At 46.1% G+C, this 24,351-nt stretch overlaps 1 protein-coding gene across 1 annotated transcript; it reads right to left on the bottom strand.

The window, feature by feature from the left end:
- Positions 1-9,963: 9,963 nt before the first annotated feature.
- On the bottom strand, positions 9,964-14,149 carry LOC143981657 (leukocyte cysteine proteinase inhibitor 1-like). The gene is made up of 3 exons (XM_077479655.1): positions 13,967-14,149; positions 12,688-12,789; positions 9,964-10,953 (listed from the first exon to the last, which is right to left on the bottom strand). Exons 1-3 carry the CDS (start codon positions 14,045-14,047, stop codon positions 10,825-10,827), a joined length of 312 nt encoding a protein of 103 aa, XP_077335781.1. The 5' UTR covers positions 14,048-14,149; the 3' UTR covers positions 9,964-10,824.
- Positions 14,150-24,351: the final 10,202 nt, after the last annotated feature.

The following is a 24,351-nucleotide window of genomic DNA, read 5'->3' on the forward strand; positions in this document are numbered from 1 at the left end:
CCAAAGGACACTTCCTTGGCCAATTTTGTGGAACCCACCGTAGAATGAAATTGCGCAGAGCACCACCAGAGGGACACTAGACATTGTACAGGGAATTGAAAAACCAAACAGTAAACCCCCACAACAAAAACTGCGCAGCAGCCCTGTCTGGAGAAAGGGTGCCATTTTTTCCACCTGCACCAGAGTTTTTACCATTTCCGCCGTCGGTCGACTTACCCCTTTCCTTGCTTAAAACATTTTGACAAGGGGTAAGAGCCCCCGTATCCAGAGCATGCGTGATGATAACGTCAGGATCCCCTGAATCTGCAGGTCCCGTCGTTAAACTGTCAGCAGTACCCCTTTCTTTGTGTGGTCGATGGTGCTGAGGTAGCTGCACCCCTGCCCCCCTCCCCCCTCCCCCCAAAGGGATGGGTAACGGCCTTTGCCTGGGTCACCAGTTTCATCCACAAGCTTATGTCCATGTGGAGCAAAAAAGAGCAGAACACTTCTCTGGCGTCTTCTAACCTATCACACTGGCCAAGATATTGAAAGCCTGAAGCCAATTTCCAAATGTCTTTGGGAATCAAGTGGTAACGCTGCTTTTCCTCTTCCTGCTTCTTACTTTCAAACTTATCAAGTGGCAGAAGGGAAAATATCTTAACATATTCCCCCTTCCAGATCTTCTCTCTCACTTCCGGCATAAGATGCGCATCTAACGGCCCTCGAAGCAGACATAACTTTGCATTTTGCCGAATCGGCCAAACGCACTCCATTGGAGGTGTCATCCGCCTTCTTGGATTCCAATGTAATGTTTTGCGCACCTTCCGACAAACCCACAGCAGGAGTGGTTACCAGCCTACAGATGGCGCCATGCCCCCAGGCGCCTGAATGGGGAGTCCTGGCGGAGATCGTGTAATTCCTGTGACGGACGTGCTCTGTTCCCCCGTAGTTGTCCATGCCTGAGTGGCTCCTTGCACCTTGACAACCAGTTCTCCAGCACGTGCACCATTAACCCCTCCTGCCCAGCAAACCCTTCTGATGTTGCAGCCAGAGGACCACCCAAACCACTACCCACAGGAGAAGAAAGCAGAACAGCAGGCAACACAGAGCTAGCAACAGTAGGAATAACAGAAGAAGGTACAAATATACAGGAAGACTTACCAGGATGACCTGATGTGTGCCTCCAGATCCCTTCTTCTCTCCTGTTCCAGCATCCGCTTCCTATCCCTGGGACACCTCTCCAGCCTCCGAAATAGAAAGCTCGCCCTCAGATCTCTCATCCACACAAGCAGCAGTGGCGTCCAGGGAAGGGTTAACGCTGTGAGCCAGTCCTGGCCGCGCCTGGGGACAGGCTGGCACCCACAGGTAACACTCTCCTGCAGCGGGCCGTGCTAACAGCAGGGGAAGGCCCCTCTGAGCCGGCCACATGTTCCTGGGCACCAGTAGAAGGGGACAGTGAGTAGATGGTAGTCTGTGAACTCCCGCCCGGTGCCCGTCTGTGGAGAGGATTCCTACCAGCCCTGCCAGCCGAATGAGGGGGCTGCCTCTTAGATTTAGGGGCTGAAGGGTGCCGGAGGTGGCTCCAAGAGCTGCGCCTAAGCCTAGGGTTCACCTCTGGACTGAGGCGCACAGGAGGCCGAGACCTCCTAGTCCATGACAAGTTGGGGGTAGATGTAGCAGGAACCTGCACCGACCCCTGCAGCATATCGGCCAACTTTGACTCCAATCACTGGGGGCCATTCGCCACCACTGCTGCCCTAATCTGTAAGAGCATGCTCTCAATGTCTGCCATGGTGAGGTCCCTGCAGCACAGACCTGAACACGGCTCTAAATGTTTCTCCTCGGCCATCCAAACTCTAACTCAGTGTTTCTCAACTCCAGTCCTCAAGGCGTACCAACAGGTCATGTTTTCAGGATTTCCCTCAGATGAAAACGGCTGTGGTAATTACTAGGGCAGTGAAAACTGATCAAATCACCTGTGCAAAATAGTGGAAATCCTGAAAACATGACCTGTTGGTGCGCTTTGAGGACTGGCGTTGAGAAACCCTACTCTAACTGACCCTCGGTCAACACCCTTTTCTTATCAGACCCCTAATGATCCTGCCCTGCCACACCCAACACCACACCCTGCTACCGTCTAACCAGGTAGGCCTCTTAACCTGCCTAGCTACAGCGTAGACTGCAAACCCAGTCATGTAGGCCCTCCTCTTAAATGCTGGGCATCCTGTTCCAGGCCTGCTCTGTATGTTGACTGTTGTCACCTTTTGACTAGGAAGTGTATTGCTGGCAAGATTACCAAGTGACTACAAAGGGAAAAAAGCCATAAAATAAAGAAAACGAAATAAAGCCAAAAATCTATGGAGTAGTAAGCTGCAATAATAGATTTTACAAAAGTTTTGCTCTCTGGTTTAGGTACATGTTAATCCAAGAACAATTCTAATAATATTTCTATCCAAAGAGCAGGACTAAAGCCTCGTACACACAATCCGATTGTTGGTAGGTGATTGTTGACAGACTGTTATCCTAAAAATCTGAACGTTAGTACGCTGCTTCTGACAATTGTTGTCCAACTCCCAGCCAACAAATGTTGGATGGCAGGCTAGTAAGTTTTCGGCGGACAACGGTCTGTTGTCAGATTTTTGGATTGTGTATACACAGGTCCGTCACACAAAAGTAAAAAACACGCATGCTCGGAATCCATGCTCACCAAACGCAAAGATAGCAGAAGGTGCCAAAAGGGTGACGCTCTAGAGCTTAAATTCCTTGTAGTACATCACTACATTTGTGTTTGTTGGCTGACAATTGTGTACCGTTCATATGCAAGACAAGATCCTGGCACACGCCTTTTGGACAAAAATCAGATGCTCGGTTGGCCAACAATCGGATCGTGTGTATGAGGCTTTAGAGTTGTCTTGCCATAGATAAATACCTAGAAGAAGAAGAAAAAAAAAAAGAACCATTTGCGTGTTAGTCAAAAATCTGGAAATTCTCGTTATTTTTATTAGGAGTATCCTTTCCTGAGAACCTAAATTTAAACCTTTATTTTCTGCCTTTTCATCTGTGCTGAAAATAATCTCTCTTCCTTGGGAAATGATTGCAGCATCGCAAGGAAATACAATCCGGTGTGAAGGCTCATTTACGGCCTCGTTGCATCCAAATTATATTTTAAACGTTGACCCTGGAGTCGATCTCGTAGTGCTGTAAAAACGTCTGGCACCGAAGTCTAGTTAGGGAAAAATTTTGGCATCCACATAGGAGAGGGGAAGCTGTAAAAATGAAGATTCGTAAAAGGCGCTGATCGCTTGTATGGCTTCTTTCAAAAACGTCCCCGGCTTGAACCCAGGGGCTCAGCACATTACACCCACACAGATTTCCCAGTGCAGATTTTATAAAATTGGATATACGTGTTGGGACAGGAGCCATGGCAGAGAGCTGCTATGGAGCCAAGTCAGGGCTATGTTATTGAACTCATTTCTTCCTTGTCCATTGTGGGACACAGGAAGTCTTTGACTTTTGGGTTATACTGCCACCTACAGGAGGATTGGACACAGGAAATAAAAAAAAAAAAAACCTGTAGGCCAATCCAGGATAACTCCACCTACTACTAGCATGGCATTTTTGCTAGTATCCTAGGAGGTTGGACACCTTCTCTTCAGTTCTGCTGTGTGAAAGACTGACCTACAGTATAGCAGTATATTTTCTCTCACCTATTTTTTATTACTCTTCAAGATTTTTTTCTTCTTCAATCAAGATTTCTCTGATGCTAGAGCTTGCCTCCTCAATGGCAGCTGTTCTGTACAGCCATCCTAAAGCCTCATACACACGGTCGGACTTTGTACAAACTTTTCCGTGGACTTTTGTACAAAGGGCGTGGTCCACAAGTTTGTATTGCATACACACGGTCGGACTTTTTGACAACAAACACGAACGTAGTGACGTCACAACATACTGACGCCACTTCAAAAGAGGACGTTCAATGACTCCAGCGCCACCTTTGGTCAACTTCTGTATTGTTGTCTGATCTTTTGCATTGGTTCTGAGCATGCGTGTTTGTACCTTGTACAAAAGTCCGATGCTTTTGCGTACACACGGTCGGACTTTGCTCCATCGGACTTTTGTTGCCAGAAAGTTTGTCCGTTCGCACAGCCAACAAAAGTCCGATGAAAACAGAAAAAGTTTGTCCAATGGAGCGTACACACAGTCGGATGTTGCTCCAAAACAGCTAATTTGCATGTTTGTTGTCAAAAAGTCCGACCGTGTGTACGGGCCTTTAGGCTGACTTTTGGAATGGCCATGTCCACACCCTACTTGATAGGACATTGCAGGGATAGACTAGAAATGACCTACAAGAAAACGAATATGGCCTCTATGGTGGGTTACCAAAGTAGGGATTAGTAGAGACTTGTACCCTCATCCAGGAATTGTTATATATCTGTCATATCATTCAAAACTGTACCGCTTTTACTGTACCGCGATAGTCCAATTACCCCCATGTTCTTGTGACAGCCTAGTTGGGGATTAGGCTCCCAATTTTGCTATTCCTAGAAATGACCTACAGGCTCTAGGTTCCATGTAGGACACTTTCCAGATTCTGTTCTGGTAAAAAGTTAACCAGAGTGCTTTCCAGGGCAAGACCTGCTGGGGTTACTGCGGCACTTGCCCTGTTTCTGAAGTTTCTGAGTAAGAATTCACTCCCACAGGTGACCAGTGGTTAATATAAGGTGGTTGAGCTGTGGTTTTGCCGACTCCCAACTGGCACCTGAAGAAGTGCATGCAGCTGCTCCAAGTTAAAAGCATTGCAGCCACAGCAAAACATTAAACCACAGTATCACGGCTGAACGCAGCATATTTAAGTGTATCGGGACTGCAACCGCCTTGCAACTACATGCAATGCATGTGGTTGTGGTCTGGTGATTCAACCATTTTAGGGTTAAAACAGGCAGTGAAAGGGGTGCTACCTCAAGTACAATATCCCCACTTATTGATGGTTTCTACCATGGTGGAGTTAAGGTTGTGGGATGGAGTATTGACCTCATCCTCTTGCTGGAGCGTCGCGCACGCTGCCATTCAGTGTTGGGGGAAGCTGCTCCTGCATCGAGGAGAGCCACGTAAAACTTTGAGCTTCAATTAATTCCTGCTCCCTGCCTACAGTGATTTTGGTCACCTCTGGCCATGTGATCCTTACCTGCTACCAGCTATCCGGGTTTTGTGAGTACCTTCTAGTATCACCTCGTTGTAACGGGTGTCTCTCTGATTAAGCTTAACCTTGTGGGTTAGGATATATAGAAAGAACCAGCTCTCTAGAATCCATCCAATTTCTTTATTCGATAATCACCCAGTACAAGGTAACTGCTAATATATGTTTTTTGCGAAGAGCCTTGTTCACAGCAAGCTTGTGGGTTAAACGTGTCAGTGGAGGAGGTTTGAGGTGGGGACTCTACCCCGGTTGTCTGGATAAATAGTTACCAGAGGCCTTGAGTCTTCTCTTTACGCACTCTCTAAGGTCTACCAGGTGGACATTGTGGTCACACCTGATGCCAGCTAAGGCCATAAGGTCCTTCAGGCAGTTCCGGTTCTTCATTGTTTTTACCATTAGCGTTTGTTTGCCACCCTTCATTTGGGCTAATTTTGGAACTCCCAAAAAGGTAAGAGACTTGTGTCCATCAATAGACAAAGAAAATAAGATTTTGCACTTTCCGTAAAACCCTTTTCTTGGAGTCTAATGAGGGATACAGGAGCCATCGCTTTACAATCATGTTCTCATTACTGATTTGCTACAAAACTAAGGCATGCTGGGACTAGGAGGGGTTGGGCTTGCCTATAGTTTTTTTTTGCTAGTGTTTATTGCTGCTGTAGGTGGCAGTATAACTTAACCACTTGCTTACTGGGCACTTAAACCCCCTCAGTCCCAGACCAATTTTCAGCTTTCAGCGCTGATGCACTTTGAATGACAATTGCGCGGGCATACAACACTGTACCCAAATGAAATTTTTATCATTTTTTTCCCACAAATAGAGCTTTCTTTTGGTGGTATTTAATTACAGCTCGGAGTTTTATTTTTTGCTAAACAAACAAAAAAAGATGCAAAAAAAAAATAAAAAAATCATGTTTAATAGTTTGTTATAAAATTTTGCAAACGGGTCATTTTTCTCCTTCATTGAAGTGCGCTGATGAGGCGGCACTGATAGGCTGCACTGGTGGGCACTGATGGGCTGCATTGGTGGGCACTGATGGGCTGCACTGGTGGGCACTGATGGGCATAGTTAAAGCGGCACAAATAGGCACAGATAAGGCAGCACCGATGGGCACAGATAAGGCGGCACTGATGGGCACAGATAAGGTGGCACTGATGGGCACATAAGATGGCACAGATGGGTGGCACGGATGGGCACTGATAGGTACCACTGATAGATGGGACTGATGGGCACTGATAGGTGGCACTGATAGGTGGCACTGATAGGTGGCTCTGATAGGTGGCACTGCTGGGCACTGGTAGATGACACTGCTGGGCACTGGTAGATGACACTGATGGGCACGGATATGTGGCACTGGGGTGCAGCACCTTTGTTAAGGCAGATTGTGGGCACTGCTGGGTGGCACTGACGGGGGGGCACTTATTTTTTATGTGGCACTTGCAGGGGGCTGTGTGTGTACAGATTTGTGTATGTGGGGCTGCCATACACACGTGTGTGTGTGTGTGTGTGTGTGTAGTGGGGCGCTGACCGATTGATTAATATATATATATATATATATATATATATATATATATATATATATACACACACGTAGGTGTCAGGGGCGGATCCAGAGTCCAGTCTCGGGGAGGGGCACCGCTATAAAATGTTTTTTTGGGGGCAATTTATATGGGAAATGGCTGGTATTGGCGCTTCAATCATTATGGCACCATGGTTGTTATGGTGTTAGGATGATTGAAGCGCATTATTTCTATTAATACATTGTAATATAAAATCAAATGGTTCAACTCGCCATAATGCAGAATCAGTGGGAGCCCTGAGGGTGTCATTTGCCATGTCGCCTGCCACCAAATGCGGATTGTTACTTGCCACGTCACCTGCCACACAGTGTGGATTGTCACTTGCCACGTCACCTGCCACACATTGCCACTTGCCACGTAGCCTGCCACACATTGTGTATTGTCACGTCACTTGCCACACATTGCGGATTGTCACTTGCCACGTCACCTGCCACACATTGCGGATTGCCACTTGCCACGTAGCCTGCCACACATTGCGGATTGTCACTTGCCACGTCACCTGCCACACATTGCGGATTGTCACTTGCCACGTAGCCTGCCACACATTGTGGATTGTCACTTGCCACGTCACCTGCCACACATTGCCACTTGCCACGTAGCCTGCCACACATTGCGGATTGCCACGTAGCCTGCCACACATTGTGGATTGTCACCCACTGTGTCACTTTTCTGCTAAGGTGTTCTTTTGTTGAGTCCCAGAGTGAAGATAGGCAGCAGAGAGATGATGTAATCTCTCTGCTGCACACAGCTTCCCGCACAGTGAGGGCGGACCTGGAGGGATGCAGGGCAGTGAGAGATGATGTCATCTCCCTGCTCCCCTGCCCGCTGGCTTCCTGATTGGCCAGCAGCCCTCCTAAGCTGCCCAGCTGTCCCCCCTCACCCGTCCACTCAGCGCAATCACCTGCGGAACCGGCCGCGCTGGCACCCGCCGCGCTGTCATCAGCTGGCGGTATTCTCAGAGGGGGCAATTTCCCCGTTGCCCCCCCTAGATCCGCCCCTGCTGGGTGTAAGGGGGGGACGCTGAGATATATACAGGTGGGGTGGGTGGGCCAGTGTGTGCGGATTCGGGAGGATGGCCCATAGGCAAGCCCTGGGGAATGTTGGTGGTCAGGCTTAGGGGTGTGTGTGTGTGTGTGTGTAAGGTGCCCCAACAATTTCTTATGGCTGCCCTGGCAGTGCCGTATTGCAAAGAAATGGCCTGGTCATTAAAAAGGGGGGGGGGGAGGGGTTTGTAAAGTAAACCTCCCAGAGCTGAAGCGGCTAAAGAAATATGTATTCTGGGTTCTAAATAAAATTTAATAATGATTACATGTAAACAAAAATGCCTGAATTGGTTAAAAAGGAATCATTTTTTCAATTAGAAAAGGGGAAGGGGGCCAAGTTGAGAACGCAGATAGTTTGGGGCCCAAATGTTGCATATTTTAGAGAGTTGATATTCGTGCGGCTTTACATACATTTGCCAAACAAAGTTTAATGCATTTTTTTGAGTATTACAGTGAGCGAGATATAACACTGAACAGGACTTTACAAATAGGTAAACATCAATGTTATATACACCATTAGTGTTCAGGAGACCTCAGTCCACAGAAATAATGTCAACCAAGTGCATTGCTGGCAGATCAGATGTTTTTTTATAAAATCAGAAGTGCAAAAAAAAAAACTCCCACAGTTTGGGACTTTGAGGTGGTGACCAACACACCCACCAAAGTCACACAGGTGTACACTATGGGAGGGAGTCACCAACAATTGGATGGACAAGCCCTCCAATATGCACACCAAAACCATCCCTCCAATCAGTCGCCAGGTGAACAGGCCGTGCCAGCGAGACGGCTCCGGCTCTTTATCTATAATTTAACCTTTCATGATTCCACTTACAACTCTCACCACCGTTGTAACCATCTGCACCTGCTTGGACATCACTGACACTTCCCATTATAAAATCTGTGCTGCCCTTTACCAAGTACAGGGCACATTATATAAAATTATAAATACAGCAGTCCTTGTTTGGTTTCAGCACTCACGGTTACTCATGATTAATTTCACTTTTTGGAAATCTACACCTCTTGGATTTCATCCTCGCCAGGCTTCAGGACGCTTCATGCCACCTCAGCTCCCAGTGGCAATGCCCCTACGTCAGGGATGGTGAACCTTGGCACCCCAGATGTTTTGGAACTACATTTGCCCATGATGCTTATGCACTCTACAGTGTAGTTGAGCATTATGGGAGACAGTTCCAAAACATCTGGGGTGCCAAGGTTCACCATCCCTGCCCTAGGGGGTCCCTGATCTTCAGTGCCACACACTCGTCATATAGTTACGTCTGTAAGTACTCTTGACTTTGGGGGCTTTACCTTTAAGCTTAACACATTTTGATTTACTCCTCATTACCCTTTCCTTGGCAGGGTCAGACCATATAGACATTTCTACCACCACATATTACATAATTCCAAGTCACATGCACGCGCCTGAAGATTGGATCAATCCATGAAAAGTGTAGAGCTGTTCAATGCCATGTCTCTACTCACCATAAGTGTATTATGCAGGGGGTCAAGTCCTGGGGAAAAAAGTGTGGGAACTCCCACCCAAGATCCACTCCCCCACCAAAAAAATAAATTGGACATCTGGGCACATAGCCCATCAGGCCACATGGCCCATAGCACATCAAGGCACATTATGGGCACATGAGGGGATCTTACTTGCCAGTATGCAGAGTAGCGCAGGAAGCGCCCATCTGTAGCAAGTTCTCTCTCATATCACGCATGGCTGCTTGCTCCCCGGCGGCCCTTCCTCTCTTCTAGTCTATCCCAGATGATGTCACAAGCCAATGGGGGATACACGAGAGGAGAGGAGGGGCCGCCGGGGAGCGAACAGCGCTGAGTGACAAGAGAGAGAACCTATTACAGACAGGCGCTTCCTGCGCTACCCTGCATACATCTCATTCAGCACGGGCGGCTCTAGTCCTGCAAAGGGAACGGCGTTCCTGCTGTGAAAAAAAAGTGCAGGGACACCGTTCCCACAGGACTCGAGTCCTTGCGTTATGTGATAAACAGTCTATTGTTTGTGACAATTTGTCTTTATTGCATGTAAATTGGTGTATACAGCAAAACCTTGGATTGCGAGCATAATTTGTTCCAGAAACACGCTTGTAATCCAAAGCACTTGTATATCAAATTAAGTTTCCCCATAATAAATAATGGAAAGTCTGATGATTTGTTCCACAACCATTTATTCAGAAGGCCTTCAGTTTATAGTCCATATAAAAAGATTACATAACCCGGTCACATTGCCATAACCATAAAAATGTCCATCCATAAAAGGAAGCCTCCACAGGGGGGTTAGATGCAAAATCCAGCAGGAGTGCCAGACTATAAAAGAGCAGAGAGGCGCCTCCAAGTGTAGCAATATGTTGTAAATGACTCTGTATTGCTACACTCTTTTACACTCAGTTGTAACATGACGCTACTTGTATAGCAAGGCAACATTTTTTTATTAATTTTTTTTTTTTTTTTTTTTTTTATAAAAGTTGCTAGTCTTGCAAAATGCTTTTAAAACAGTTTTTACTGTATTGATTGCATCATGATAACTCATGTACAAGCTCGTTATACAAAATTTATTAACAATGTGCTTCATTTAAAGTCCCACCGCTCCTTTCCCCCACTCTCACTTCTGCTTTTAAACCCTTGCTGCTGGCCCTTTAAGAAGTTTTGAAAGGCAGGTGGGGCTCCTGATCATGTGACTACTTAAATTGGCTATTGCAGTGAGCACATGATCACAAGCCCTGCCCACCAGGTACAATGGTGACAGCTCGGTCACTGTGCTTAGAAAAGGCTCTGCAGACCCAACTGACATTTATACATACAGTGTTCAGGTTCATCCCCATACAGACTCTTGAGCATTCCATCAGTGGGAAGTGGCTAAAGAGAAATCGGGTGGAATGCATGCATTGCAGAAATGTACACTTGTCCTCGGCATATGCATCAATTAGAATTGTGCCGACTGAAAGGTGAACTGGGGAAGATTTGTACTATGAGGATTCTTCATGTTCATACTCTGTTGTGGTCATCTTCCTCTTAGAAATACCCCAGCTCATCATCCTTGGTCTTATCCGCCTGGATAGACACCAAAGTGGGTCCCCCATCTGAACCAGGCAGAGGTACAAAGACCCGAATGTGGTTATAAGTGTCCCCTCCAGTGGCCACCTGAAAAGGATCAGAAAAGTTAACAGTTTTACCGATATTATACATTTCAAAATGTTCTGTCCAGAATAACAGTTCTGAGATACTCTGGGGGCTACTTTAGATTGCAAGCTCCTGTGGGGCAAGGGACTGACGGACATTGGAGTGCAAGCTCCTCTGGTGAGGAACTTATGCAACTGCTACAATGATCTGTGCAGCACTGGAATGGGTCAGCTACATCAGTGGTTCTCAACCATGTCCTCAAGTACCCCCCCAACAGGCCATGTTTGCAGGTCTACCTGCATCTCACAAAGGGTGCTTTAAATCAGAGTCAATGGCTTGGTATTTTGGACAGCTAGGAATTCCCAAGACATGGCCTGTTGATGGGGGGGGGGCGGGGCTGTCTTTAATATTGATTGGGCCCTGGGCAAAAATTCTCATGGGGCCCGCCCAACACACGTGCCCCCCAGGCCCCTCCACCCCACCATGCAATTTCACTCTCCGCCTGCTCTGAGATACACAATATATAGCAGCTAGACTCAAAATCGGTTTACTGTATCAGATCAGGCATGAATGAAAGGATTCTGCACCAAGCCCCAATGTAATGAGAAGATTTACACTGACCACCGATGTAACTGAGACATTTAGCCTGCGTTCACATTTGTGTGTCAGGGACGCATGCAAAATCTGCAGCTGCCCTTTAGCAGATACACAGTAATGCCATCAATTGTTAATGACACCCTCACACATCTGCTGACTTGTGCCTCGGCACCGTGTGATTTTGAAAAAGGGCTAGGGACCTTCTTCCGTATTTCTAGCACATAGAGCAGCCCATTGAAATGAATGGGCTGCCCCACACGCGACCTACATTTTTATCCACCCCGTCAGTATGCCTTTGCATCATAAAACCCCTGCTAACCTCAAACCTCCCCCATCCTCTCCACACCAACCCCTCCACCCCCTTTAACTCTACCTGCCTACTCTGCTCATCTTTGGACCCACCTATTCGCTTGCCTTTGCAGAACAGGCAGATGTTAGGCTTAATGACCACAGTTGTAGGCAGGACTTTCAAGTATGCCCCTTTACCTCCCCAGTGGGCAGCATTCGGTATAGGTGATGGTGGATTTGACTGGGGGGGGGGACATGATATACATGTGAATGCCGCTACTATTTACATGTAAATGCCGGGTCTGCAGGTGAGTCATCTGTACACAAGAATAGGGCAGAGCTGGGCAGCATTAGTAGCAGCACTTCACACTGATATGTTGGGACACAGCACGAGACTAAAACTTCAAGGAACAAGGGAATTTAAACCAGGATAGTTGGCAAGCATGTGGCAGCTGCTTTGGGCCCCACAACAATGACAGGGCCCAGGGCAGCTGCCCCTTTTGCCCTGCCTTGGTACTTGAGGACTGAGGTTGAAAACCAGTGAGCTACATAAGCATAATAGTGTGCAGTGGTGGAATGTTGGGGGTGCAAATAGTGCAACGACAGCCAATCACCTGCACCACCCTCGGTTACTAGCCCACTGACAAAACAAACAACCAGGCTAGTTGGGCAGAGAGAGAGAAATACAGCGCAAGCTGTCCTGGGGCAAATACAGATGTAAAATGATTCCATGTTTTTTGCAGCACTAAAAATAAAAAATAAATTCATTATATTACACACACACACACACACACACACACACACTTTATATAGATGTATAGCAAGGGACAGTTGTCTAAACCTGATGTTGTAGAAAACCCAAAGCATTACCTTGAAAAAGTAATTTGTTCCACCAACTTCCTGAGTACTGACGAGGATTGCCTTAAATTCTCCGGGGTTGGTCCCGGACTTCTTCTCATACTGTGCCTTCACCTGAAACAAAACCATATTTACCATTCAGCTTTAACCACTGCAGCCCCAGAAGAAGAAGAAGAAGATTTGTCTGCTCGGTGACCAGGCCATTTTTTTGCAATATGGCACTGCGTCGCTTTAACTGACAATTGCGGCCATGTGATGCTATAGCCAAACAAAGAAATTACACCGTTTTCCCGACAAATAAAGCTTTTGATCACCTCTGCGTTTATTTTTACTCTATAAACAAAAGAGCGACAATTTTTCAATATGTATTCTACATATTCTTGGGGAAAAAAAAAAAATAGTAGTTTTGCCATGATGTCTGGCCTGAGCAAGAGATAGGAGAAGCCAAGCATGGTGGACTTTGTGCAAAAGTTGCCATGTGCTCCACCAACTTCTTTGGGGTTTTTTTTAACCAAATATAACAGAATACTTTTTGGCTAGATAACTTTTGTTTCCCGCTATAAAACCCATCCCCCCCCCCAAAAAAAAAAAAAAAAAAAAAAAAAGGGCGGAATCTAGCCAAAATGTATTCGTTATTTTTGGTAAAAAATAATATTTATCTTTCAGAGGTCAAGTGGCTATAATACTTTTTTGGTTAACAATGCTTTAAGGGCCCTGTCATGTTACTACCTTGTGATAATTTCACAATATGTCTAGCCAATAAAAATGCCCATAGGGGCCCCATTAACACCAACAGACACTCATGCACATATACACTACAATGCATTGCAGAGTTTAATTTTATTAAACTAATGAATTCATTGCCATACATTTTACTACAAAACACTTGTATGGAAGGGGAAAAAAAAAAAAAAAAAAAAAAAAAAAAAAAAAAAAAAAAAAAAAGCACCAAAGCACAGTGCATTTCTACTACAATTTCCACTCATTGCAATGGAAAGCTGCATTTTTGGTGCAGTTTGCAACACTACACTAACGAAGCAGCATGCAGCACTTAAAAACACACCACAGCGGTGATTAAAGTTCTGCTTTTTTTTTTTCCTGGAACTGCAAGCACTGGTGTGAAGTATGCCTTTAAAACCCCATATTACCAGTTTTCCATGCATTTGACACAGAAAAAGATGACTAAAAGCACACTGAACTGCATGTGGCAAGAACTGGCCCTTAAAGGGAAACATATTTTTCTTGCAGAGAGTGTGAAAGGGGCCTTAGGATTGGATCCCCAACCACTTACCTGGTCAAGGATGGCCTGATCTTCTGCAGTAGGTTCCCTGGGCTTGTCCACTCCACCAAGTGCTATACACCACCCACTCATCTTTGCAAAGTTCTCAACAGACTGATACTCATTAGAACGTACTTGGGCTTATAAACCTGAGGGCCATTCCACAGAGAGGGAGGGGGTGTTCAAGAGCGACCGCACCCTGCAGGTGATGTGGAGAAAAGAGATACCAGACTTTGGAAATGATTGATTGTTGCAACAAAGTCTGTGCTGAGATTATTTTTTTATATTTCACCCCCCCCCCTTATGTATTTATACACGGAAATCATATCCCCCCTTATGTATTTATACACGGAGATCATATCCCCCCTTATGTATTTATACATGGAGATCATATCCCTTTTATGTATTTATATACAGTGATCATATCCCCCCTTATGTATTTATACACGGAGATCATATCCCCCTTCATGTATTTATACACGGAGATCATATCCCCCCTTATGTATTTATACATGGAGATCATATCCCCCCTTATGTATTTATACATGGAGATCATATCCCTTTTATGTATTTATATACAGTGATCATATCCCCCCTTATGTATTTATACACGGAGATCATATCCCCCTTCATGTATTTATACACGGAGATCATATCCCCCCTTATGTATTTATACATGGTGATCATATCCCCCCTTCATGTATTTATACACGGAGATCATATCCCCCCTTATGTATTTATACATGGAGATCATATCCCCCCTTATGTATTTATACATGGAGATCATATCCCTTTTATGTATTTATATACAGTGATCATATCCCCCTTATGTATTTATACACGAAGATCATATCCCCCTTCATGTATTTATACATGGAGATCATATCCCCCTTATGTGTTTATACATGGTGATCATATCCCCCATTATGTATTTATACATGGTGATCATACCCCCCTCTTATGTATTTATACATGGTGATCATATCCCCTCTTATGTGTTTATACATGGTGATCATATCCTCCCTTATTTATTTATACACAGTGATCATATCCCCCCTTATTTATTTATACATGGAGATCATATCCCCCTTATGTATTTATACATGGAGATCATAACCCCCTTATTTATTTATACATGGAGATCATATCCCCCCTATGTATTTATACATGGAGATCACATCCCCTCCTTATGTATTTATAAATGGTGATCATATCCCCCCTTATGTATTTATACATGGAGATCATATCCCCATTATGTATTTATACATGGAGATCATATCCCCATTATTTATTTATACATGGAGATCATATCCCCCCTATGTATTTATACATGGAGATCACATCCCCTCCTTATGTATTTATAAATGGTGATCATATCCCCCCTTATGTATTTATACATGGAGATCATATCCCCATTATGTATTTATACACGGAGATCATATCAACAGTCAACAGAGAGGCCAAGTAGTAGGAGTATGGAGCACTGGCTGTTGGTTTTAGCAGTTAGTAGATCGTTAGTGAGTCTTAGTAAGGCAGTTTCCGTGGGCGTGGAGTGCTTCGAGCGAAAGCCAGACTGTAAGGTGTCAAGAAGGTTATTTTCACTGAGGTAGGAGCTAAGACGGTTGTAGACTAAGCGTTCTAGAAGTTTAGAGGTGAATGGAAGCAATGAGATGGGTCTTAAGTTGTTCAGGTTGGTGGGTTCCAGTGAGGGCATTTTAAGTATGGGAGTGATCTGCGCATGTTTTAGAGGGGAGGGGAAGGTGCCATTAGAGAGGGAGAGATTGAAGATGTGAGTGAGGGAGCATAGGATAGAAGAAGAGGGTGACCTTAGTAGTTGTGAGGGAACAGGATCCAAGGGACAATTGGTTAGGTGGGCATCTGAGAAAAGTTTTGTAACCTCTTCAATGGTAGCCAATTGAAAAGAGGAGAGTGTTGAATGTGCTGATAGGCAAGGTATGTTGGGTGACGAAGATGTATGCACAGTGGAGGTGTCCTACACAAATTGCATCAATCTTGTCTTTGAAGTGATTGGCAATTTCTTGGGCAGGGAGCGAGTTAGTGGGTAGAGGCGGGTGGGGTACGAAGCAGAGAGTTAAAGGTTGAGAAGAGCCAACGGGGACTGGATGACAAAGTATTAATAAGAGAGACAAAGTAGGCTTGTTTGGCAGAATGGAGGCAGGATTTGTATTTTAGAAGGGCAAATTTATATAGGGTGAAGTCTTGCAGGCATTTGGTTTTACGCCACAGTCGTTCAAGAGCACAACAATGTCTCTTGAGATTTCTAGTGTTGTCAGTTTGCCTGGGTTGTAACAATCATGGCCTGATTCTGCATGTTGTTAGAGGAGCAAGTGCATCTAGTGATAACGAGAGTGAACTGTGGTAGACAGAGGTGGGCAGGTCAGGACAAGACAGGAGAGAGATTGTGTCATATAGGTGGTTGGCAGCAGAATAGAGAAGAGAAGGGTTAAAGTGAAAAAGGTTCCTACAAGTAATTGTTTGCAGCTTGGAGGGATGGGTGGTTGGAGGCAAGTATACATTGAAACGAATGAGGTTGTGGTCAGAGAGAAGAAACGGGTTGTTGGTAAAGTTGCCAGGGTTGCAGAGATGGGAGAATACAAGATCAAGGGTATTACCATTGGAGTGAGTGGAAGCATGTTGGATTAGGTCAAAAGATGAGGTTAAGTCAAGATGTTTAGCTGTAGTTGGGCTGTTAACACTGACAGGAATGTTGAAGTCACCGAGAATGATAGTGGGTATTTCAGAGGAGAGAAAGTAGGGTAGCCAAGCAACAAAGTCATCAAGAAAGCGCGATACCGGTCCAGGAGGCCGATAAATTGCTGCAACATGGGAGAAAGCAGACGAATACAGTGCATCTCCAAAGAAAAGAGGAATAGAGAGGGAGGAATAGGAAGGACTTGGAAGGTGCATTGTGGGGATAGAAGGAATCCAACTCCACTTGCTTTCTGTCTGTTGGGTCTGGAGGAGTGAGTTCAATGGAGGCCACCATGGGAGAGGGCAGCAGGAGACGCTGAAGTCAAAATTTTTAAGACAGGTTTTCGGTTATGGCGCGAGTATGTTAAAGCCATGAGAGATGAAAAGGTCATGTGCACAGATGTTAGCTTATTACAGATGGAGCGGGCATTCCAAAGGGTGCATAAGATTGGTGGGCTTCTTTGAGGAAGCAGGGGAATAGAAATTAAACTGAGTGGATTGCGGTGGTTGCCACAGGAAGAGAGGCATTGGATATGTGGCTTGCAGTTGGAAAATGGCGGACCAGGATTAGCAGAAATGTCACCTGAGACTAGGAAAAGGAGGAGGGCGAGGAAGGCAAGATGGGAGTGGGATGTGCATGAGCGCACGTGTCTAGTGGCCTCGGTGTTTATGTCAGCATGTGGGTGCAGCAAATACAGGAGATGATGGGTGCAATAGTAGGGAGAGGGTAGGAGTGAGGGTGATATGTGCATGATGCAGGGTAGAGAGGATGGGTAGAGTAAGGATAATTTGAGGATAGAAGACACCGATGTGAGAAGGAAGAGAAGAAAGAGCATGTTAGTGGATAGAGAGTGGGAATCTAACTTCATATAAAATAAATGTCAAATGCTTGTTTTCTTGTCATCTTGCAGAGTTCTTGTATCTTCACCCAGCTTTAGTTATCCTGCTTTCGTTAAACTGCGGTGGTGAAACTGCGCATCACTTGTGACAGAGTCACTCAGGAAAGAGCCATGGTGTTTGCACCTTGCCCCTGTCTGCACCACCCCATAGGCTGCTTTGAATTTATAGGGAGACTGAGTAGGCATGCATTTCTCAATTGGTCATTATAGGGTCTGATTTGAGACACCTGAATATGGGAGAGGAGATGGCCAATACCAGACCAGACACAGGCTAGGGTCATAAAGCTAATTACTAGAGATGGCCTTGCGGTTCGCGGAGAATTTTGCTCGTTCGCGACTCGCCAAACTGGCGGACTTCTGGCACTGTTTGCGCGGCGGACATATGTGTTTACATTGTGAAAGAACTTTTACCCATGATGACACATCCATCATGGGGTACAGGACAGCCAATTGAGACATTTCAGCACATGGACAATTGGACATACCCCCTACCTTATAAATAGACCTGATCTGGCGGCCATTTTACATTCTGTCTTTTGTCAGTGTAGGGACAGGATGCTGTGTGGAGCAGGGACAGTCAGTTTAATCACTAGCTATTACTATTAGGTCCACAAAAGTCCTTTTAAGGACTGGTATAGGTGTACAGTATATAGGGTTGTAATACACTTAGAATATACTTTCTTTCAAATATACAAAGTATATTCTGGTGCACTGCTGTGCTGCTGAGTGCACTGCTGACTGATTCTGCAGCTGTCTTTTGTCAGTGTAGGGAAAGGACGCTGTGTGGAGCAGAGACAGTCAGTGTAATCACTAGCTTTTACTATTAGGTCCACAAAGGTCCTTTTAAGGACTGGTATAGGTGTACAGTATATAGGGTTGTATACGTATACTATACTTTCTTTCAAATATAGAAAGTATATTATGGTGCACTGCTGACTGCTGTGCTCCTGAGTGCTGACCGATTCTGCAGCTGTCTTTTATCAGTGCAGGGACTGAGGGACAGTTTGGTGTTTTGGAGCAGGGACAGTCTGCAAATCACTAGCTACTAGGTCCACAAAAGTCCTTTTAAGGACTGGTATAGGTGTACATTATATAGGGTTGTACACGTATAATATACTTTCTTTCAAATATAGAAAGCATATTATAGTGCACTGCACTGCTGTGCTGCTGAAAGATTCTGCAGCCGTCGTTTCTCAGTGTAGGGAGGGACAGTTTGGTGTTTGGAGAGGGACAGTCTGCAATTCACTAGCTACTAGCTAGCTACTATTAGGTCCACAAAGGTCCTTTTAAGGACTGGTATAGGTGTACATTATATAGGGTTGTACACGTATAATATACTTTCTTTCAAATATAGAAAGCATATTATAGTGCACTGCACTGCTGTGCTGCTGACCGATTCTGCAGCTGTCGTTTCTCAGTGTAGGGAGGGACAGTTTGGTGTTTGGAGCAGGGACAGTCTGCAATTCACTAGCTACTAGCTAGCTACTATTAGGTCCACAATGGTCCTTTTAAGGACTGGTATAGGTGTACTATTTGGTGTGCAGTATATAGGGGTGTAATACACGTATAAAATACTTGCAAATATAGAAAGCATAGTATAGTGCATTTCCACTGTACAGCATTGTGACTGCTGAGCGGTTCTGCAGCAAAACTACAAAGAGTGACAAACGCAATAAAAAAAAAATTATAACTGGTGTGATAGACCAGTGGCCCCCCAAAACGACCGATTGAAGCAGGGGTGTTATATACCTTCTTCCACATACATACTGCACTTCTCTAGAGACTTTTGTCACAGGATCATTTAAAAAATGACAGGCAAAGGAAGAGGCAGGCCCTTCCGCAGGGGTGGTGGGGTAGGGCAGGAGCAGCAGGCTTGAGCCAAAGTGGGAAATTGCAGAAGGTGCGTTCGATTACGTCAAAGGTCGCACCAGACTTGGTTGAGTGGCTCACTCAGCCTTACTCTTCTGCACCCTCCTCATCCTCTCGATCTGCACCCTCTTCTTCACTCTCTGCTGTGTGCACCCCCAAAGACACTACCACCAACACCACCATATACCCTCCGCTTGAGTCACAAGAATTATTTTCTGATCCATCACAAGAAATTGCCGATGCGCAGCCACTCTTGGCATTGGATCAGGAAGAGGAGGTAGCAACAACCGCCACTCAGCAGTCTGACGACAGTACCCAGATCAGCCCAAGGAGAAGGTTGGTCCCCGGTGTTGCTGCCTACTCTGAGATCTCTAATTATAGCGGTGGGGAAGGTGATGTTGATGATGACGTGTCTAGTAATGTCACGTGGGTGCCCACAAGAGAGGAAGAGGAGGGGAATTCAGAGGGAGATATGGACCAGCAGATAGGGAGGAGAAGCAGGCGGAACTTAGATTGCACAAATCAGATTGGACAAATCAGACTGCTAATGTATCAGGAGCGAGGCATCAACCTTGTATGGTCACATCTGGCGCTCCCAGGACGCCGGCACATGGCTCCGCAGTGTGGGCTTTTTTTTAACGTGTCTGCTGCTGACAATAGTGTTGCCATCTGCAATCTTTGCAGTCAACGCATAAGTCGCGGTAAGCCCAACACTCACCTAGGGACGACCGCCTTAAGAAGGCACATGAGCAGCCATCACCGAGCCCAACAAGAACAACAGAACCCACAAAGCCACATTCCAGGCTTTCACCGTCCAGCCTCGTCTTCTACTTCTCCTTCTCCTCTTTCCTCACAATTGTCCTCCACTCCACCTTCCATCATGCCGTCCTCACGTTTTTCTGGAAAAAAGGCAGGCTTCTGTGGGCCAAATGTTCGAGCGTAAAAAAATGATGACGCCGGATAACCCACTTGCCCAACGGTTGACAGCTGGCTTGTCAGAACTGATAGCCCGCCAACTACTGCCATATAAACTGGTGGACTCGGAGGCCTTTCGAAAATTTGTGGCCATTGGAACACCAAAATGGAAGGTCCCAAGAAGGAAGTATTTCTCACAGAAGGGCATCCCAGAGCTATATGGCCATGTTCAGCGGCAAGTGAATGTATCTCTGGCACACAGTATCGGTGCCAAGATACATCTGATCACAGACACGTGGTCTAGCAAACATGAGCAGGGAAGGTATATCACTTTTACTGCCCACTGGGTGAACCTTCTGACAGCCGTCAAGCATGTAACCCGTGGCACCCATGTAGATTTGGTTTTACCGCCATGGATTGCATGCAGGCCTGGCTCTTCTTCTCCTCCTACTCCATCCTCCTCCCTCTCCTCCTCGGCTGACTCCTCCTTTTCCACTGCTAGCGCCTCTTCCGCTGCGCCGCCCAAGCTCCCCAGAACCTATTCGACATGCCAGGTGAGACGTTGCCATGCCGTGCTGCGTCTGTTGTGCCTGGAAGCCGAGATCCACACTGGCCCTGCACTCCATTCAGCTTTGTGTTCACAGGCAGATCAGTGGCTAACACCGCTCAATTTGACAGTTGGTAAAGTGGTGTGTGACAACGGTGCCAATCTGCTTAGCGCATTGAAACAGGGCAAAATCACGCACGTGCCATGCACGGGTCCAGGCAAGGAAAATCTCGGCCCATTTCAGAAGATCTTACACGGCCATGGCTCCCCTTGCTGACATTCAGCAGCGACACAATCTGCCGGTCAGATGTCTTATTTGCAATTAACTCAACCTTCTATATGCTTGATAGGCTGCTCCAGCAGAAATGTGCAGTTAATGACTACCTGTACGTAGGGCCGGATTAACATAGGGGCTATTGGAGCTGCAGCTTCAGGCCCCTTACCTTAAGATAGGCCCATTAAAAAAAAAATCACAAAAAAAAGGGTCATGGCTTGGCGACCAGGGGTCACATAGAACCCACATTTAGGGGGTAGATAGCTGAAGGCCTACCCCACTACTGGTCAAAGATTTTGGGCTCCTATCACCTATGGTCTTGGAGATACGGAGCGCCTTGTGCAGCCTGTCAGACGCTACATGGGGAACGGCCAGATTAAATACAAGCTGGCACACTCTGTTTGCAGCAGACTGAGAGGATGAGCTCACAGAGCCTCTCCTCACTTCTTGTCGGAGGCAATGAGCTCAATGGATAGCTTGGAGCCTGCAGAGTCTGACAGGCGGCACAACCAGTCAAACTCGCTTACAGTAGCAGCATAGTCCAACAATGTAAAACTGCCATTCAGCAATGTAAAAAAAAAAAGGAGGTGGCCGTAGCACCTCATGAACTCCTGTCAGCTGCTTCTATACCACTTATTATTATTATATTATTATACAGGTTTTATATAGCGCCAACAGTTTGCTCAGCACTTTACAACGTGGGGGCAGACATTACAGTTACATTACAACTTGGTAAAAGAGTTGAAAAGCAATACACCACAGATCACTTTTCAGAGGGCAGTAAGCATTACTGCAAATGTGAAAGAAACCTGAAACACATCATCCATTTCACACTCGCACACCAACCAGGTCACTCCCCAGCCACTTTCCATGTTAGCCCCTCCCTTCAACTTATATCAAAGGTGACCATTTCCCAACCTGCAGATGACAGACCCTACTACAAAAGATATCACTCCCAGTTACTCCCCCACCTGCTGATTGATGTCCCCCCATGACCAACTCACACTCCCCTGCTGATAGACCTCCCACCCCCCTGCTGACAGACTTCTCTCCCCAGCCTGTCCCCACACACCTTCTCAGCTGCTGACCTGTGGATGGGGGAATAAATCCCACAGCATTATTGTGTTCTGCCAGTGGGGAGCCTTCCCTACCCACAGAATACAATGATCAGTGTAGCTAACTATAGCTGGCAGCACTGACTGTTTTGGGGAAAACCTGACAGGCTGCTTGTGCTCAAGTCGATTAATAGATTGACTTGTGTACAACCAGCTAGCCCATACATAGATCGACTATGGCTGGTCTCTGCTTAATTGGCTTAATTTACATTTGTGTATGACCCGCTTAACCACTACGCAGGCCCTAAACATTTTTCCACAAACCTTTACATTTTTCCTTCCCAGATTCTTACATCTTCCTCACCTGTACACAGTGCCCACTGTCATACCATCCACACTCCTCTCCTAATCATAGTGCCCACTGTCATACCCTCCACACTCCTCTCCTGTACATACTGCTTACTGTTATACCCTCCACACTCCTCTCCTGTATATACTGCTTACTGTTATACCCTCCACACTCCTCTCCTGTACATACTGCTCACTGTCATACCCTCCACACTGCTCTCCTGTTCATACTGCTCACTGTCATACCCTCCACATTCCTCTCCTGTACATACTGCCCACTGTCATAATCTCCGTACTCCTCTCCTGTACATATACTGCCCACGGTCATACCCTCCACACTCCTCTCATGTACATACTGCCCACTGTCATACCCTCCACATTCATCTTCTGTAGATTCTGCCCACTGTGATACCCTCCACACTCCTCTCCTGTACATACTGCCAAGTGCTATACCCTCCACACTCCTCTCATGTACATACCACCCTCATATACGTTCCACACACCTCTTCTATACATACTGCCCCTATCAAGCCCTCCACACTCCTCTCCTGTACATACTGCCCCATCATACCCTCCACATTCCTCTCCTGTACATACTGCCCACTGGCATACCCTCCACACTCCTCTCCTGTACATAGTGCCCACTGGCATACCCTCCACATCCCTCTGCCTCACCTGCACATACTTCACAGTTTTATACCATCCATACTCCTCCCCTATGCCTCTTACACACAAAAACAGTTCTTTAAAATTATATTGAATATCCTCAATGTTACCAGCTCTAGAATGGGCATACTTTTGTTCCATCTTCGCTCTGTCTTCCTTCCAGGTTCTGTGCCTTCGGTCACTTGCCTTGGCCGGGCTGTGTTGCTGTCACTTCCACACATGCTCATTCGCATTATCTCTCTCTCTCTCTAATCCCTCTATCTCTCATCCTCCCTCCCTTACCCCTCACTAGGGTTCTGCATCATCACAGGTTCTAAGGCTGATTTAATGGAGATAAGGCACCAAATGAGTTTAATTACCACCTTAATCAGCCACAGAACCCGTGTAATTAATGTGTGTCCTAGATTAAAATGATGATGTGGCAACCTTATCCCTCACCCCTCTCTCATCCTCTCTCTCTGTTTAATTTAATTTGTTATAACAAAAAATTGTTTGCATTTTTAATAAAAAGCCCCACCATAATCCTCAGCACCAGGCCCATGATGTTCTTAATCCGGCCCTGCCTGTACGAACTCTGCAGCAGAACAGGTTCTGGGGAGCTTGGTTTTTTTTCACCTCACCAGTGGCTGCTCATACGCGATGCATGCAGACTTCTGCGGCCATTTGAGGAGATCACCAAACTGGTCAGTCGCAGCCATGGCGCCATCAGTGACATGGTACCTTATGCCTTCTTTATGGAGCGTGCATTGCGTCGTGTCATTGATCAAGCCGTGGAGGAGCAGGAGCAGGAAGATGAGGAAGTCGCAATGCTGGATGAATTCCTGGGGGGGGGCTACTCTATCTGAGATAAGTGAACAACAGGAGTCTGAAGAGGAGTCAGAGGAGGATGGTGCCGGGGCAGATGAGGAGGAGCAAGAAGAGCATGCTTTAAACCTTTCTGGGATCCCTGTTGTTGTGCGTGGATGGGGAGAGGAGAACGAGGAGGACGATATTATCCTGGATGATGAGCTGGAGCCAGGCCACCACACTGCTTCCAGTTTAGTGCAAATGGGGGCCTTCATGCTCCAGTGTTTTAACAGGGACCCCCGTATAAAAAGCATAAAGGTCAAGGA

This window comes from Lithobates pipiens, unplaced genomic scaffold (assembly GCF_037356315.1).
Source record: "Lithobates pipiens isolate NorthernLeopardFrog02 unplaced genomic scaffold, aLitPip1_a1.2 Scaffold_16, whole genome shotgun sequence".
Taxonomy (NCBI): Eukaryota; Metazoa; Chordata; class Amphibia; order Anura; family Ranidae; genus Lithobates; species Lithobates pipiens.